The sequence below is a fragment of the Halyomorpha halys genome, unplaced genomic scaffold (assembly GCF_000696795.3).
Source record: "Halyomorpha halys isolate HHAL.00 unplaced genomic scaffold, Hhal_1.1 Scaffold819.1, whole genome shotgun sequence".
In the NCBI taxonomy this organism is placed as follows: domain Eukaryota; kingdom Metazoa; phylum Arthropoda; class Insecta; order Hemiptera; family Pentatomidae; genus Halyomorpha; species Halyomorpha halys.
Genome location: NW_027106888.1, coordinates 440010 through 455318, shown reverse-complemented (window position 1 = coordinate 455318; position 15309 = coordinate 440010). Strand labels below are relative to the sequence as shown.

The 15309-nt window shown below is 30.9% G+C and overlaps 2 protein-coding genes across 5 annotated transcripts in view; one reads left to right on the top strand and one right to left on the bottom strand.

The window, feature by feature from the left end:
- Sgsh (N-sulfoglucosamine sulfohydrolase) overlaps positions 1 to 6012 on the bottom strand; it is a 51257-nt gene extending 45245 nt beyond the window's left edge. Inside the window, exons 1-3 of one of the 4 annotated variants that reach the window (XM_014429753.1) lie at positions 5956 to 6005; positions 5613 to 5835; positions 570 to 699 (exon numbers count right to left, since the gene is read on the bottom strand). In XM_014429753.1, coding sequence (XP_014285239.1) covers positions 570 to 699; positions 5613 to 5697 — 215 coding nt within the window. In that variant the 5' untranslated portion in view covers positions 5698 to 5835; positions 5956 to 6005. Of the gene's footprint in view, positions 1 to 569; positions 700 to 5612; positions 5929 to 5955 lie in introns of those variants that run through there. The other 3 variants (XM_014429757.2, XM_014429754.3, XM_014429756.2) reach the window with 3 other exon arrangements.
- A 4744-nt stretch (positions 6013 to 10756) lies between these two features.
- On the top strand, positions 10757 to 15303 carry LOC106686437 (uncharacterized). The gene is made up of 4 exons (XM_014429751.3): positions 10757 to 11071; positions 11164 to 11251; positions 11338 to 11568; positions 15012 to 15303. Exons 1-4 carry the CDS (start codon positions 10857 to 10859, stop codon positions 15123 to 15125), a joined length of 648 nt encoding a protein of 215 aa, XP_014285237.1. The 5' UTR covers positions 10757 to 10856; the 3' UTR covers positions 15126 to 15303.
- The last annotated feature ends 6 nt before the right edge of the window (positions 15304 to 15309 follow it).

Below are 15309 nucleotides of genomic sequence, written 5' to 3'. Positions count from 1 at the left end.
TACGAGACGACGTTTACGAAGGAGCTGGAATAGGGAACTCTTAAATTGATTTTTAAATTTCAATTTTAATGGAGAGGCATCATTGGATGACCTTAACCTTCATGCCTTCATGACTTTTTTTTTTCTCTCTCTCTCTCTACATCTCATTCGCTGGTTGTAAAAATACTTTTACAGTTGTGAATAAACTTAATAAAGTAAAAAAAAAAAAAATATTTCTATTTTAATTGTTTTATTATTTAGTCACTAAACCATTATACCATCATAATTGGCTCTCAAATGTTCATTGTAGTTAACTGTGGGGGGCTTGATATCCAAGAATAATATTACTGTTAATTTTGAGAATAAAAATTCATCCAAGAAATGTTCAAAAAAATTAAAGAAAGAGGAGAATAAAGTAAAATTAGGGAACTAAATAAAAACTTATATCACATACAATTATATATCCCACATACATACATAAATATTCACAGTTATTATATCATAAACTGCAGAAAATATATAAAGATAAAAAATCTTCACAGCATATTTCATTAATAAATATTAAAACTGAAACAAAGAAAATGCAATACCTTGGTGAACAACTGCTAACTGATGTAAAAGCTTTATTGAATAAGAGACCTTTTGCAGCTAGAAGATCAATGTTTGGTGTTTTAACTACATTGTTCCCATATGCACCTATTTCAAAGCCTCCGTCATCAACTAAAATTTGATTAAAATTTTTAATTAATCTAGTAGGATGATACAAGAATGTAGAAATAGGATAATAATTTATTAGGTGGAAATAGATAAGCTTCTACTTTAATGGTAAAAAAATATAGATATTAAAAAACTTTTAATCGCTAGGGTGAGGTTAACAAAATAAAATACCAAATTAACATAATAAAATAACACAAAAAAAAAAACATCAGGCCACAAGTCTTGATCAGTAAAAAAAAAAATTACAGATATGTACATTATCATCAAGAAATATTATTTTAAACAAAAATTATTTCGGAGAAATGAATAAAAACCTGTTACCAAATATATTGATTCTAACCTGGGCAGGTTGACTTTTATTTTGTGATGGTCCCATATAGTTAAAAATAAATCCTACCTCTCTGGTTAGAATAGATTGGTTACCTCAAAGATGAACCTTTCCCCCTCCCCTGTATGTCAGAAATGTTCTGAGTAGAGGAAAAAACGAAAATAAAAATTTGAGAATAGTTTGATAATGTTAAAAAAAGGTTATCTGTGCTGACAATGATAACAATATTTTATCTATGAGGTGTAGCAGAAAAGTAATGAGACTGATTTTTTATATACCAGAGTTTTTATTTTTTTGAAATATCAATGTTATCCCCTTCAAAGTAGTTCTCATAATTGGTAGCAGTGCTGGAAGTCTTCAACCGGTATGGTTTTCAGCGTGTTCGTCACACTCTTTTGAATGTTTTCTAAAGTCCCAAAATGAAGTCCTTTGAGGACAGTTTTCAGTTTAGGAAAAAGTCACAGGGACTGAGGTCAGGTGAAAGCCCAGGGGCTGGGGAACCACAGGAATGCCTTTTAAGGTTAAACATTCTGCCATGGAGAGGGCAGAGTGATATGGGGCGTTGTCATGATAGCATCCATTTGTCTGCAATGTCTTGTCTCACACGAATGACCCTTTTTCTTAGCCTTTCAAGGGCTTCTTTATAAAAAATTTAGTTAACAGTTTGTCCTGAAAGAACAAATTCTTTTTGGACAATTCCCCTTCTGTCAAAAAAATAAAACAGCATTGATTTGATTTTTGAGCTTTCTTTGGTGGAGGAGAGTTTGCAGTGTGCCACTCCTCACTTTGGCTCTTGGTCTCAGGATCGTATTCAACAAACCATTATTCATCACCTGGAATAACACGGCTAAAGAAATCTTGCTCATTAGCGATTCTATCAAGAGGATCAAGACACTTGTTTTTCGAATGTCCTGCTGAATTGTTAGTGTTTTCGGCACCATTTTGGTACAGACCTTTCGCACGTGCAAATGTTCAGTCATAATTTGATCAACGGTAAATCTGTTAAAAATTCCGAGTTCACAAAACATTCTTAATGTTAAACGACGGTCTGATCTCTGAAGAGTGTTCACACGTTCGATGTTTCGAAGTTGTAGGCCCCTCTGAACGGTGTTCATTTTCAACGTGTTCTCTGCCTTCCAAAAATGATTTGTGCCAGCAAAAAACTAGAGCTCGGGATAAACAATGTTTCTCATAGGCCTGTTTTAACTTTTCAAACGTTGCACTTACCGATTTCCCAAGCTTAACACAGAATTTAATGGCACAACGTTGCTCCAAATTATGCTTTTCCAATTTGCGAGACGTGCTCTATCAAGGAAAACAGCGCAGGACTACCAGATCGGTTGCAGTGTTGCCAGTCTCATTACTTTCCTGCCAAACCTTGTATATTGATAATTGTAATAGAATCATAAAGGGATGAAGATATATAATTACTAAAAATACAAAGTTAAAAGGTTAGATGCCGATAAAAAGAGGAAATAAGTAATAAAATACAGACATCAAGTTATTTAAATGTGTAAATTAATAAAAAAAACAAGAAACAAAGTTCTAAATAAGTAACAAAGCAAATAAAGTCATTGAAATAAGCACATTAATAAAAATTAAGGCACATAATGAAATATGAGGACCAAAAAGTAATACATATCTGATAATGCCATGATATAATAACAGGAAATTAAATTAACAGTTTAGAAATTAATTATCAGTCCCATCTAATACAGACTCGTTTCTTATAATTCCTTACTTCCTCACTTGAACTGACAACCCGAAATTCACAAACGTGGAAACCTCAATCCTCCATGTCCCCAAGAATTCGAAATATGAAGGGAGTTCTCTGGTGATCCATTTTTTCCCCCATAATGAGAAGCGCTTTGTTGAATTTTGGAGAAAATGTTTTCAACATCAAAGGAAGTAAGGATAAAATAGTCAGGAATATGGAGGGATACCAATTGTTCTCAGGTTCGGAAGGAGTTGTTAATGTCATAAGGGTGGTCATGGCTAAATATTTGAAGAGATGGGAGGAGGAATTTACTGAGTTTAGAGAAATGTGGTTTCCAGGTTTGTGAATTTTGGGTAGTCCATACAAGCAAGGAGGTAAGTAAATATAAGAAATGAGTTTGCAGTTGGTGGGACTTAACTTGTTCTCCATAAGGTTCTTAAAGTGCTGATTAAATTTGGTTATAACAAAGCAGTGAGATCATGGATGGAAGGTACATAGTTGAAATGATCAGACAGGAGTTGGGTTATATTATCATTATGTTTAGTTTTATATAAGATGACAGTTACGTTTCCTGTATCAGCTCTCCTAAAGGTTATGTGGACATTAGATTTAAGAAAGGATAGATCTTTGAAAAATAAGAGAGAAAGAGGATTGGGATGGTGTAAGTTGGATATCATATTGCTAATGTGGATGCAAGAAGTCTTTGTTCTCCTCAGTAATCCTAAAACTTGTTTTCAACTAAGCTTATGTTATCCTTATCAGTATCACTCTACCTTTAACTTATTCATAATCCCTTTCTACATTATATACTTATTTACGCTGTAATACAGATTTACTTATTATTTTTACTTTTAATCATTGATCATCTTTACTGTAATTTCTCACAACAGGATATTTGTGTCAGTTAATTTTTTATATTAGTTGTTCTCTCTCACTTAGATTACTTATAATTATATAGAATAACAAACTACAGCCGCATTATTATTTATTTATTAGTCCATTATTAATTACTATGTTAGTTAATATATCTTCTTGGATAAATAATTAATCTGTTAGATAAGATATATTATTTTTTAACAGTTCATTACTTATTACTATATTGGTTAAATATAAATTTTTTTTATTTGTAACTTCCTTACTAGTTTGATTTATGTTAGCTTGGTTTTATAGAAGTCTTTATTTATTTGTAACTTTTATATTCTTACATTTTACACTAACTCTCCCTACTTTGTCTCTTTTTTTTTTTTAGCCTCTCATTCTACTCCACAGTTATTCTAACCCCCTCAAATATTTTTACAAATGGGCCATTTTCTCTGGATTAAGAAAAAATGGTTTCGATACATGTTATTTTTAGGGTGGCTAGCCTTCAGAAAACGTTTAGTAATTAAGAAAATTATATGGTTTGTATATTCTATTGTACTTCATTTTAGGAAAAAACAAAATGAAGCCATTTAGAAAAGCCTCATAGCTCATTGACTCAAACAGCAATATACAATCCTTCATCCTACAGTGACAGTATGGTAAGACGATATTATGCAGAAAATAAGTTCAGGAATGGGATTTGAGGCTGTAACAGATATTAAACTATGAATGAATCATTAGAAAGGGAAAGGCACTTAAGTAGAAAAGAAAAGAATACACTCCCGGAGTGGTGCTCTCCACTGGTTACTTCAACCATGGCTCACATCAATACTATCACAAAAAAAAATGGATTAGCCTTGGCTATGTGTAATTTTCAGGTTGTAAAATTTGGTTAGGGAAAATTCAATCTGTAACCTCACCCTAAAGCCATTAATGGTGCTCTTTTCACTTGAGCTCTGGTAAGAACTACCTGACAGCCTGTTTTTTAATCAGCAAGGCGATGAAAGCCAGGGGCGGAGGATAAATAAAAATGTTTGTAAACTATAATTGTTATTTATTAGTTTCATTATTTATTTATACTTGGAGTTTGTCATTATTTTGATTGTATTCAACCTCTGAGGTCCATAAGACATAAAATACTTTTCCAAACATGGTTCAATCTCCATTTTTACAAAATATTCAATAGATCATCTATTTGTCAAGTATTCATGGTTTATCCACAAATTTTTTTTTGGCCTTCCTTGTTCTTTGAATGTCAATAATCACTAAATATATTTAAATTGTGGTTTAAATATGATCGATTGAACCATTTTATAGAAAATGCTTCAATAGTTAAAATTGACTAGCTTAAAAAAGTAATGGGCATAATTAAAAACTTATATTATTTCAATAGGAAATAGAATAACATATTGCAGTAAAAATTATCATTTATTAGCTTTTGATTAAATAGATTAAATTTAAAAAAAAATTGAAATTTAGAAATAAAATAAATGATTCATAAATACAACTAGAATTTGATAAAACTTTTAGAGGAACAAATTCTCAAACAAAAAATTATTAAGTGTTTTCATCTTTTGTAATATGGATTCATATACACCTTTACTAAATATATTTATATAACATATAATCTTAACACTTTACTGAGACTGGTTATTATTGTTTAAATAAGATAAATTTTATCCAATTTAAGTCTCAAAACAATCAAAGTATAATAGTGTGTGATGAAGTATAATAGTGTAAATTGACTGTGATTAAAAATTCTAATTTAATGTGAAGTATTGACAAAATAGGGTAATCTGGGACTGAAATTATTGACCTGGGATTATAGATAGCCTGTATAAAGTTTTTTAAAATCGATGTGGTTCTAAATTTGTATTTAAGATCGTCCTTGAGGATGGTCCATTGGACTTATAAAGGAATATAGATTGTTTTGAGACTTAAATTGAATAAAATTTATTTTGTTTAAAATAATACTTATATTATTTAAAAATATGACAATTAATACCTTACCTACCAAAACCAGTACATTTTTAGCCAAGACGTACCGAAAAAGAGTTAAATTGAAGACAATAGTGACAATATTCCAAGAAAACATTGTTCAGAATTACATAACAAATTAAAACTGAAATAATGGATTATCTCAATTGCTAGGAGGTTGATTGACCAGAGTCAACGAAATATTTCTAAGAATGGCGTCATTGGATACTTCATTATTATGTTTATATGCATTAAACTATAAAAAGGAAATGAGAAGATCAATTACTACATCTATTTTAGGTACCCAAACAACATTCGACGTATGTATGTAATAAAATATAAATACATCGATGTATTAGAAAAGTGTTACCATTACTTCTTATGGATTAAGCATGAGCAGGGTAACAGCTAGACGGTGGCGAGACGGGCCCTATAGAGGGCACAGAAACAAAGAGGTCGCAAAATTGACCATGAAAGTATTTTAATTCTCAAAATTAACAAATTCCAAATTGAGTTTTAATTTTCTTTGATAATAACATTAAGTAATTTTACAGAAATTCTAAAAATATTTTCAGATCTCCCCTCTCCCGGTATTGGCACAGGGCACAGATTTTCTGAACTCACCAAGGATGCAGAAGGGCCTTGCCGCGGCCCTGAATATGATGCTTCAAACATTGTTGATAACTCTCTTAAAAGATTATTTATTAGTTTCTAATTTTCGATTCATATTATTACTGACGGGTCAGTTTTGATCAGTGCTATCGACAAACAACAAAAATAACCATACCATGAACTTGAAAACCTATATTTTTCCCCAAAAATGTCCATACCCATTTTCGGAGATTTATTTTTTAAAAATGCAATTTCTTCGTTTACTAGTTATTTATCTTTTTTTTTTCTTAATGAAAATAACTTTTAGTCATGTTTTTAAAAATTTGAAGGAATTCATAAATAAAGGTAAGTACACCCTGGAAGATTATTAGCCAACTCTAGTCAGCCAGTCGACCAACGATTTATTGGAGATATATTTTGTCAATCATAAGACTGAAGTATAATTAATTGATTCTGATACAAATTGAAGATGTGAGGTACTCTACTACAGTAGGTTAGGAGATGAGTTGACAGGATGATTTTTACGGGGACTAGCATTAAATCCTCGCAGGACGGAAACTTCACTCCGTAGGGATATAGCCTACAGTCTTGAGGGAATAGCAAGTCCTACAGGAACTAGCTTGTTGGTTCTCACGAAAGGAAGAAAAGGTTTAGGATGGAGGTGAATCCAGAGTGCAATAACAGCCCTATGTACATTTCCAAAAATAGAACTAAAATGAACTAATCCACTATGAACATTGTTACTCACTGCCTCCCAAGGAGGAGAATTTCCTTAAAGGGAAAAGCAAGGAACCACGTACCTATAGATTCTTGCACAGATGTCTCATTGGACTATTCCAAATGTGAAGTGAGGAAGTTAATTATAGTTTGATCTTTGGTGCATTTAATGATGCCTCAAAAACATAAGAAATGATTCATTATTTTGTCTTCGTCAACATTGCACACAGATCGTATTAATATAGTTTTGCTCACATTACAACACTACACTAGTGCTACGCAGATCGTCTCAACACTACACTAATGTATCACAGATAGTCTCAACACTACACTAGTGCTATAGTTAAACATGCGCAAAATCAATGAAAGTTGATACTGAAAATTACATATGCAGGTAATTACATGATACGCTTATTGCTAATAAACATTCGGCACGGTGGCGGATTTTCCACAACCAATGAAAATAAATAAATTTCAGGTAATGCCTTTAATTATGCTATTATATATTTGAGTAAATATAAGAAATAGCAGAATTTAAATTACTAATAAGTTTGAATAATACAAAAATTAAAAGATTAAAAATAGGATCGGCATGAGATGAAATAAGGTTAAGTAGAGAAATTAATGAAACAATATTTGATTCCAACGTTCTTGGTGACGTGTATTCAGGACCCTTAGCTCCTTCATTTAGAAGTTTTATTATTGTAATATACAGCTTATAATTATAAGCAACTCATAGATTGTAACAGCATTGTGATAACAATCACTTCCCAATTCTGAAACATGGGAGGGGAGGATACGTAATAAATTATACCATGTATTCAAGCTACTTTATTCTGAGGAAAACTATAAGCTATATATTAAAATTGTATCCGTTCCAATTTTTTTTGAACTGAGGAATACGAGCCAAGTGATAAGGGATTATCCAAATATCGATACACTATTTATAAGTAAAGATAATAAGCTTGTCGCGGTGGTTGTGTAAGATCTGACTCTATTTGATTATGTAAGGTACTCATGACCAGAAGGCCCCGACAATGCGTGCTCACTTAGGTAAGGTAGTTGATTAGGAGGTGACCTCGTCCTACAGAATGATATTCCTGTAGGTAAGAAGGAGGAATGCATGAACCAGCCGCCGGGCCATGGAGGAACTTCGTTCTACCGGGTGCTATTTCTGTAGATGCGAAGAGGTATGTAAGCCCGGAGGGTTCCAGCCGCCGGGTCCTACGAAAGGAGAGAAGATGTGAGTCGGAGGAGAAATACAAAAAGGCAGAGAAATAAAAGACAATGTACATTTCCAAAAAAAAAAAGTACTAGAATGTACTGATCCACTATATAGCTTGTTATTCTCTGTCTCCTAAGATGTTTCTCGTCAGGCGAGATTTCACACTGAGGTCTTATAGTCTCTGGGCTATTAAACGCCATCGAGAGATACTTCATGTTAGACGTTAGCTTTCAGGGGATCAGCAGATTCTATTGAAATCTTTATTAAATCAAATGATACATTTGTAAATATTACAATACCTTACATAATTGTTACATATGTGTAATCAATGTATTTAGGAAGTATAGTACAAATATTAATGTCCGGCGTTTGCTTGTCACCAGTAATAGTTCCCGTGATAGCTGGTAGGTTGCGTCATGCCTGGCCAGAGCGGTTTAGGTGGCTGTAATAGTGGTGGCATAGACTAGTAGGTAGCAGCATCGCTAAACTTTGAACTTTATATGTCCCAGTTAAACTGAAATTACGGTTAAAAGCTGAAGATGGCATTAATATTTGTTTAATAATTTAACCTCAGATTAATCTTAATATATTAAGATTACCATATTCCAAGTTGTGGGGCAGGGTAGAAGGTAAAGGAAAATCACAGAATTTGTTTTACTTATTTAGTTTCTGGTCGTTGGCTTTAAACTCAGGCACTCTAGTAAAAACTTTATTATATAATTAATTTAAGAATATTAAGTTATAATTACCTAGTATAATAAATTCGGTCCAAGAATATGGTCGGAATCTACAGTGCAACCATAACATTGACCAACTTTGCCAAGAAATTTAATCTATTAACTTTAAGATGTCTAACGTGGAAAAACCAGCTCTAAATTAAAAATCATTCGAATAAAAGTTGAAGAGCATCAAATTTTGAATTATTAGGGATTACTTTACATTTACAATCTATATACTATTAAACCTTAGTATATAGTATCACTAGTGCTAGTATCATCAGCCAAGGATTTTGTTAGATCCTAACAATTTTGGTCCTAATAATGTTTGTAGTATCTTCACTGTATATACATTAGATAGAACTAGATTTTTGTTTCTAGAAAACAATGTGTACATTTCTCAATATGTTTTTAATTATTTTTGTAAGTAATGGAAACTGACAGTATTTAAATATGGCAGGCCTATAGAAGTCAAAATGTTATAAAACTTTGGCCCTTTGCCGTTTTGTCGTATTTCCCATAAGTTAAATAAATTAAATGGGGACAAAATTTTAGGCCTACGCTCTGCAGTACGTTATAAAATCATGCATGTCGACAATAATTCTAAATCGAATTTATAATGTTAGGTGCACATCAAAGGAGAATTTAATATTTAAAGGTGAATGTTATCGCAAGGAAGCTCCAGTTTTAGGTGTTACTAATAAAAAAAACTGATTAATGTCCGAAAATTTCGACCATGTCGAAAAATCAACCTCCATCTAATTTATAAGCAACGGAAGATGCAACAAAACGTCATAGGAATAAAGTTGTATAACATTTCACGTCATAGGATTAAAGTTTTGTATCATTTCGATAGGCCAACCAAGTTTAATGACTGCCAGAGTCCACTAAGTACTCAAAATAATTGACAAAAGTAGAGAGAACCAAAATTGTAGATATCGCAAAATCCGTGGCTGTTTGTGCAATCCGGGGTTGAATAGTATATAGATTGTAAATGTAAGTAAGGTACTCTTAATAACTCAAAGTTTGATGTTCTACAACTTTTATTCGAAATATTTTTAATTTAGAACAGATGTTTTAAAGTCACTATATTGAATTTCCTGGCAAAGTTGGTAAAAATCCTGGGCTGAATTTAAATTATTAAGCATTCATTCGGTACATAAATTAATGTTCCTTAATTAATTATAGAATACAGTTTTCACCAGAGTGTGTTATTTGAACGTTGATGGCTAAAAACTTAAAACGAGTTTTAAAATTTGAGGATTTTCCTTACTCAATCCCAACCCCCCCCCCTCCAGGCTAACTACTCGGAACCTGACAAACTTAATATATTATTATCTAAGGTCAAATGAGGATATTAAAGCCATTTCCAGCTTTTCTACCTTAACTTCTAGCTGAAGAACCTAAAAATTTAGATTAACTGGCCTGGTCTGAAGTAAGGAAAATAAGATGAACATAATAAAGTAAGCCTACATAACAGTGATATGATTCATTTAATAATCCACAAGCCAATCCCTCGAATATAATGAACTATCACTGGCTGTTTCAATACTTTTTGCTCATAAATAATTAACATAATTTTTATTATTTAAAACCGAATTTGTTCAAAATAGGGTTTTAAGTAAGAATATAGCTTAAGACCGCATATCAGATGCTAGTGAATTATCCTAGACGCTTTTACTAAAAAATATGGTAAAATTGTTGTAAATGTAGCATAACGTAAAATATTATGAGTGTTCTAATACTTTTTACACTAGCTGTACATTTATAATGAATAAACAAGAAAAAATAATCCATAATATAGGTCCTATACTGTAATAACCATTTAACCTTACACGAATGATATATTTTTCAATTCATTTCCTGAGAACTCGATTGTTGGTTGGAAATTGGCGGTACCGGGGTAGCGAGTATTGATTTTGTAAGATCAGCTGTATTAAAGTGCTCTCTGTAGGATGGTTATGTCTGTTTTTGTTTTGATATAATTCTGAATTATTTGAAACAGAAATGACTTTATATTTAACTGAAGTTTGGAACGAACTTACAAAAGACTTAAACGACAATAGGAATAAATGGTGGAAGAAATTAACGCAGCGACTGACAGAAAGCAAAAGAAAGTGTCATAATATTAATCAACTAGAAACTAAGTATAAATTGTATTTAGGAATTAAAGATTTAGTTACTAATAAGAATGCTATGGAATATGCTTTATTTTTTAGCTAGTAAGTACCTTCTTTTGATCTATTTTAGAAATATTATTTAGATGAATCATTTTCAGTGTATGTCGTTGCTTTGTTTTCATTTATTTTTTCAGTTTTGAATATGATCCTAAATCTATAGATGTAGAAGAACGAAATGTAGAACAATTCAAGTTATTTTGTAATGACTGTGGTGTACCTTTGGTATGTTATGGTGACATTTTAATATTACCATATCATTTTATAACATTATTTAATATTTAATTGAGTCAGCTTCCTTATGTTTTTAGGAGTGTGAACTGTGTAAGGGTGTTGTCTCCCTACTTAGGTGTATAGGATCTCATATTACTGATGAACATAAAACAGAGGGAGCATATGGTCATGAAGATAAACATTATTTTTTAGACCTTGATATGGCAGTATTGGGTTCGGATCCAGAAATATATGCTGAATATTGCAGGAAGGTTAAGGAAGAGTATGATTTCCTTCCTCATGATGTTTATAAAGCATTAAGATTAAAGGTATGAAAAACATTTTCATGTACTAAAATTAATGTATATTTAATATGAAAAAAATATGTTTTGCAGTTTGGAAAACATCCATATTTAAATTTGCTTGATTTTTTTAAATTTTTCAGGTTGAAATTACTATTTAGTTTTATTAAAAATACTTGTATTCTACTTTATTATAATATTTGTTTCCAATTTTTTACATTTCTATGTCAGTAATTACATCTCTTAAGAAACAGTTAATTTTTTTTTTTAATGATAAAATTTGAGTTGATCTGTTACTAATTGGTTTTTTCCCTCTCATCTTCATACAATTACCTCCAATATTTAATTATATAAGGGTAAAGTTAACAACTAGAACTCTTGTCAATTTTTCTTTGTTGAACATATAATATAAATCAATCTTATAGAGAATAAAAGCCACTATTTTACCCCATTGTTTTAAACCCAAACTTAATTGTTAGTAGTTAACAGGGGATTTTGATTACTGAAACAGGGCATTTTGACTACTACTGCTTGTAGAACAGCATCAAAAAGCTTCTTGATATTTTGTTTAGCTGTTTTTTGCATCAATTTTTATGATGGGTTGAGGGAAAAAAACTTGAAATGAAAATGAAAGCATGAAAATTGCAACGAGTGATGTGGATACATATAAGCAACTTCTTTTACAACAATCAAATTTTGTTGGTTGACTGATATTCCAACACTAACAATTTGATGCAATCATTTCATTATTTCCTAGAACTTTTCATTATTCGGCTCTTTAAAAATGAGTGGAAGAAAAAAGTTCTATTATGGATGACCAATAATATTTCCAACTAAATTCTGAAGACAAAAGCTTTCACTCCTAATGTAAAACAGATCATAGATGGTATTTCTGCCTTATATCAAGTTTTTGGTATATCTGTTCATTGATCTCTGAGTAGGAAAGGTTGTTGTTTCCCTTATTTTGTTGATGATACTTCCTTGGTTTATTTCCTTGATTATCTCTCTTGACAATCCACTTTCTATATTACTGCAGTTTAACTTGAAATTTGTCATTAAGTTCTTATTGGTATCTTAGATTTTATTTACCATTATTAACTTAATAGCTAATATTATTTTTTATGACTTTCCACTTACGTTTTGCCTCCTAAACTGGGGAGTGTTAAAGAAATGGTAAAACACTTTCAGGCATTCATTTTTATAAATTTTTTTAATGATTCTTGTATTACACAAAGAGAACTGTATGAATCTATTTTAATTTGGTATTAGGTTTTTTAGTATTTTTGCTGCAATAGCAGTTTTGTAATCAAAGAATAAGTTTATCAGGAATAAGTATGTGTGGCTTGTTATGGACCATGTTGTCTGAAATATAGATCTAATCATAGTATAAGGGCATCAAGGTATTTTAGAGTACTGTTTTTTAATAATGGGACGAATTACTACTGATTAAATTAAAGACTTGACCACAGTTTGGTGTGTAATTTTAGTGAATTTTCAAGTTTACATGTTAGTCCTTTACAGCCGAAACTTGATGATCTTTGATTACATATTAAGTTGATTACATTAGTGCAAAACAGTTTTGATTAATATTCTCCCTAAAATATAACTTTAGAAAGAGTTCATGGTTCTTACTTGTTTCTATAAGGCCAGTAAAAATATCTCTTTATTAGAAAACAATGTTTTATGCTAAGTTCTTGAATGGAATTCAATTGAAATTGAAGCATCAAGATGGATACTCTCTCCTGTCAACATATTAAGGATTTTCCAATATAGCTCATTACTTTTCCATAATGAGGCTAACCCCTTCTCTGTTATTATGATTTAATATCAGTGAGTAACAAATTCAATGCAGCCAAATTTATATCTAAACTCTTAATGGTTAATAGTACAGGCAAATTACATTGGAAGAAATGATTTTTCAAACCCATTTTTGCTAAAAGCATATTTTAAAGACTTAATGCTTCTCTTTCGCTTTGCTTTCTCAAGAGTTACAACTGAGTAACCGAAGATTGTGGATGTCTCTTTCTTATGTGTCCATTTAAACACTATACATGTATGTAACAGCCTACCCAAGTATTTAAGGCCTTTAGAGATTATATCGTAAATTTTCATAGAAAACTATGATGTAGAAAATTTCATTATGCTCTAATTTATTTATATCCAATTATAACAATATAAAAATGCTTTAGTTGCTCACCAGGATCTTACTAGTTTCTCTTATTTTCTATATTATCATCTGACAGCACTCATATCTCAAGTATCTGAACCAGTTTTGTTTTTTTATCTATCAAGGATTCAAATGGATTATTTAAAACCATGTCATCTGTACTTATAAGGTGATTACAGTTAATTATGGCATTACACCCTGACATGATTGGCGTCAAATGATATTCATAATAAGGCAATTGATAGGTAGCGGTAAAATCTTCCATGAAATACATTATTTTCCTTTATATTCAAATAGTTCTGTAGACTATCTTCCTTCTTTCTGAAAGATGGTGACTGAGTAGAACACATCTTTCCATCTTTTTTGGCATATATGGTCTTGGTGTGGAAGACATGATACCATTTACTTGAGAGAACCTATAATATAACTTATAACTACATAACTTAATGATCTAATGTGATAAAATCAGTTTTATTCCAGTTTATTAAACCCAAGTAGTATAGATCATGTATTTTTGCAACATTTCTGTTTATTTTTCATTCTGAAGTTATTATTTATTAATTTAATTTTTTTAATTGTCGATATACTATTCAATCTGATAATTTGTATTTGATGATGTGCTTTAACTCGCTTATCATGATAAATCTCTGCTGTTTTCTCAATTATAAATGATAAATTTCTCAAGCATTAACTTCATAATCATTACATAGCAGCTAGTTTTTTATTTATTTTTTTTCCTGTGGGAACAATCATTGATGATTGAAAACTACTATGTGCTTCTGTTCTAAATAGATTAGCTCACCTTCACTGTCATATATCCTTTGTGGACTATTAACTGACTGTGTACTCTATGTAAACATGGGTGTACCCAGAGGGGGGCAGACGGGGGCAGCTGGCCCCCCTAGAAGTTAACAAAAATTATTAATTTAATAAAAATTAATTTTTTTTCAATCAAATTATTGTAATAACTAATAAAAAATTGCATATTTAATTTTCTTAAAATTTTGACTTCATTTGCTTTTTCCTGCTGAAGTGTCACAACCTGATTGACTGTGGCTTGCCCCCCTAATTTTGATCCTGGGAACTCCCTTGCACATAAATATATACACACCTTAGATTCCTTTACAAGACACTTATATGGTATATTGTATTTCCTATAATGCTATGTTTTGCCTAAATTAATTAGTATCAATCACACCACTAAATAATTTAATTATTTTTATAATTCAGTCATGTACAGTGTTATCATATTTTTCATTTTATCAGCAACTTATAATAATTATATTATTTTATCTTTATTTAGGTGTTACAGACTTTCCTGCAAATACCTAATATTTTTGCAACTAAAGAACTTCGAGAAATGTATGAGCAACAGGCAAGGGAAAACATACAAAATGAAATCAAATTGTTACAATAGTAATAGTATCATCATTCAAAGAATAAAGAGAATCTATATTAAGACCCAGATACTCATTACATTTATTATTTTTTCAATGAACTAAAGACTTATTTGTATAGTTTAAAGCAGATAAGTTTTTTATGCTTATTTCATTTAATGAATATCATTTAGTTACTCTTTTTTCATGTATGTGTGTATATAT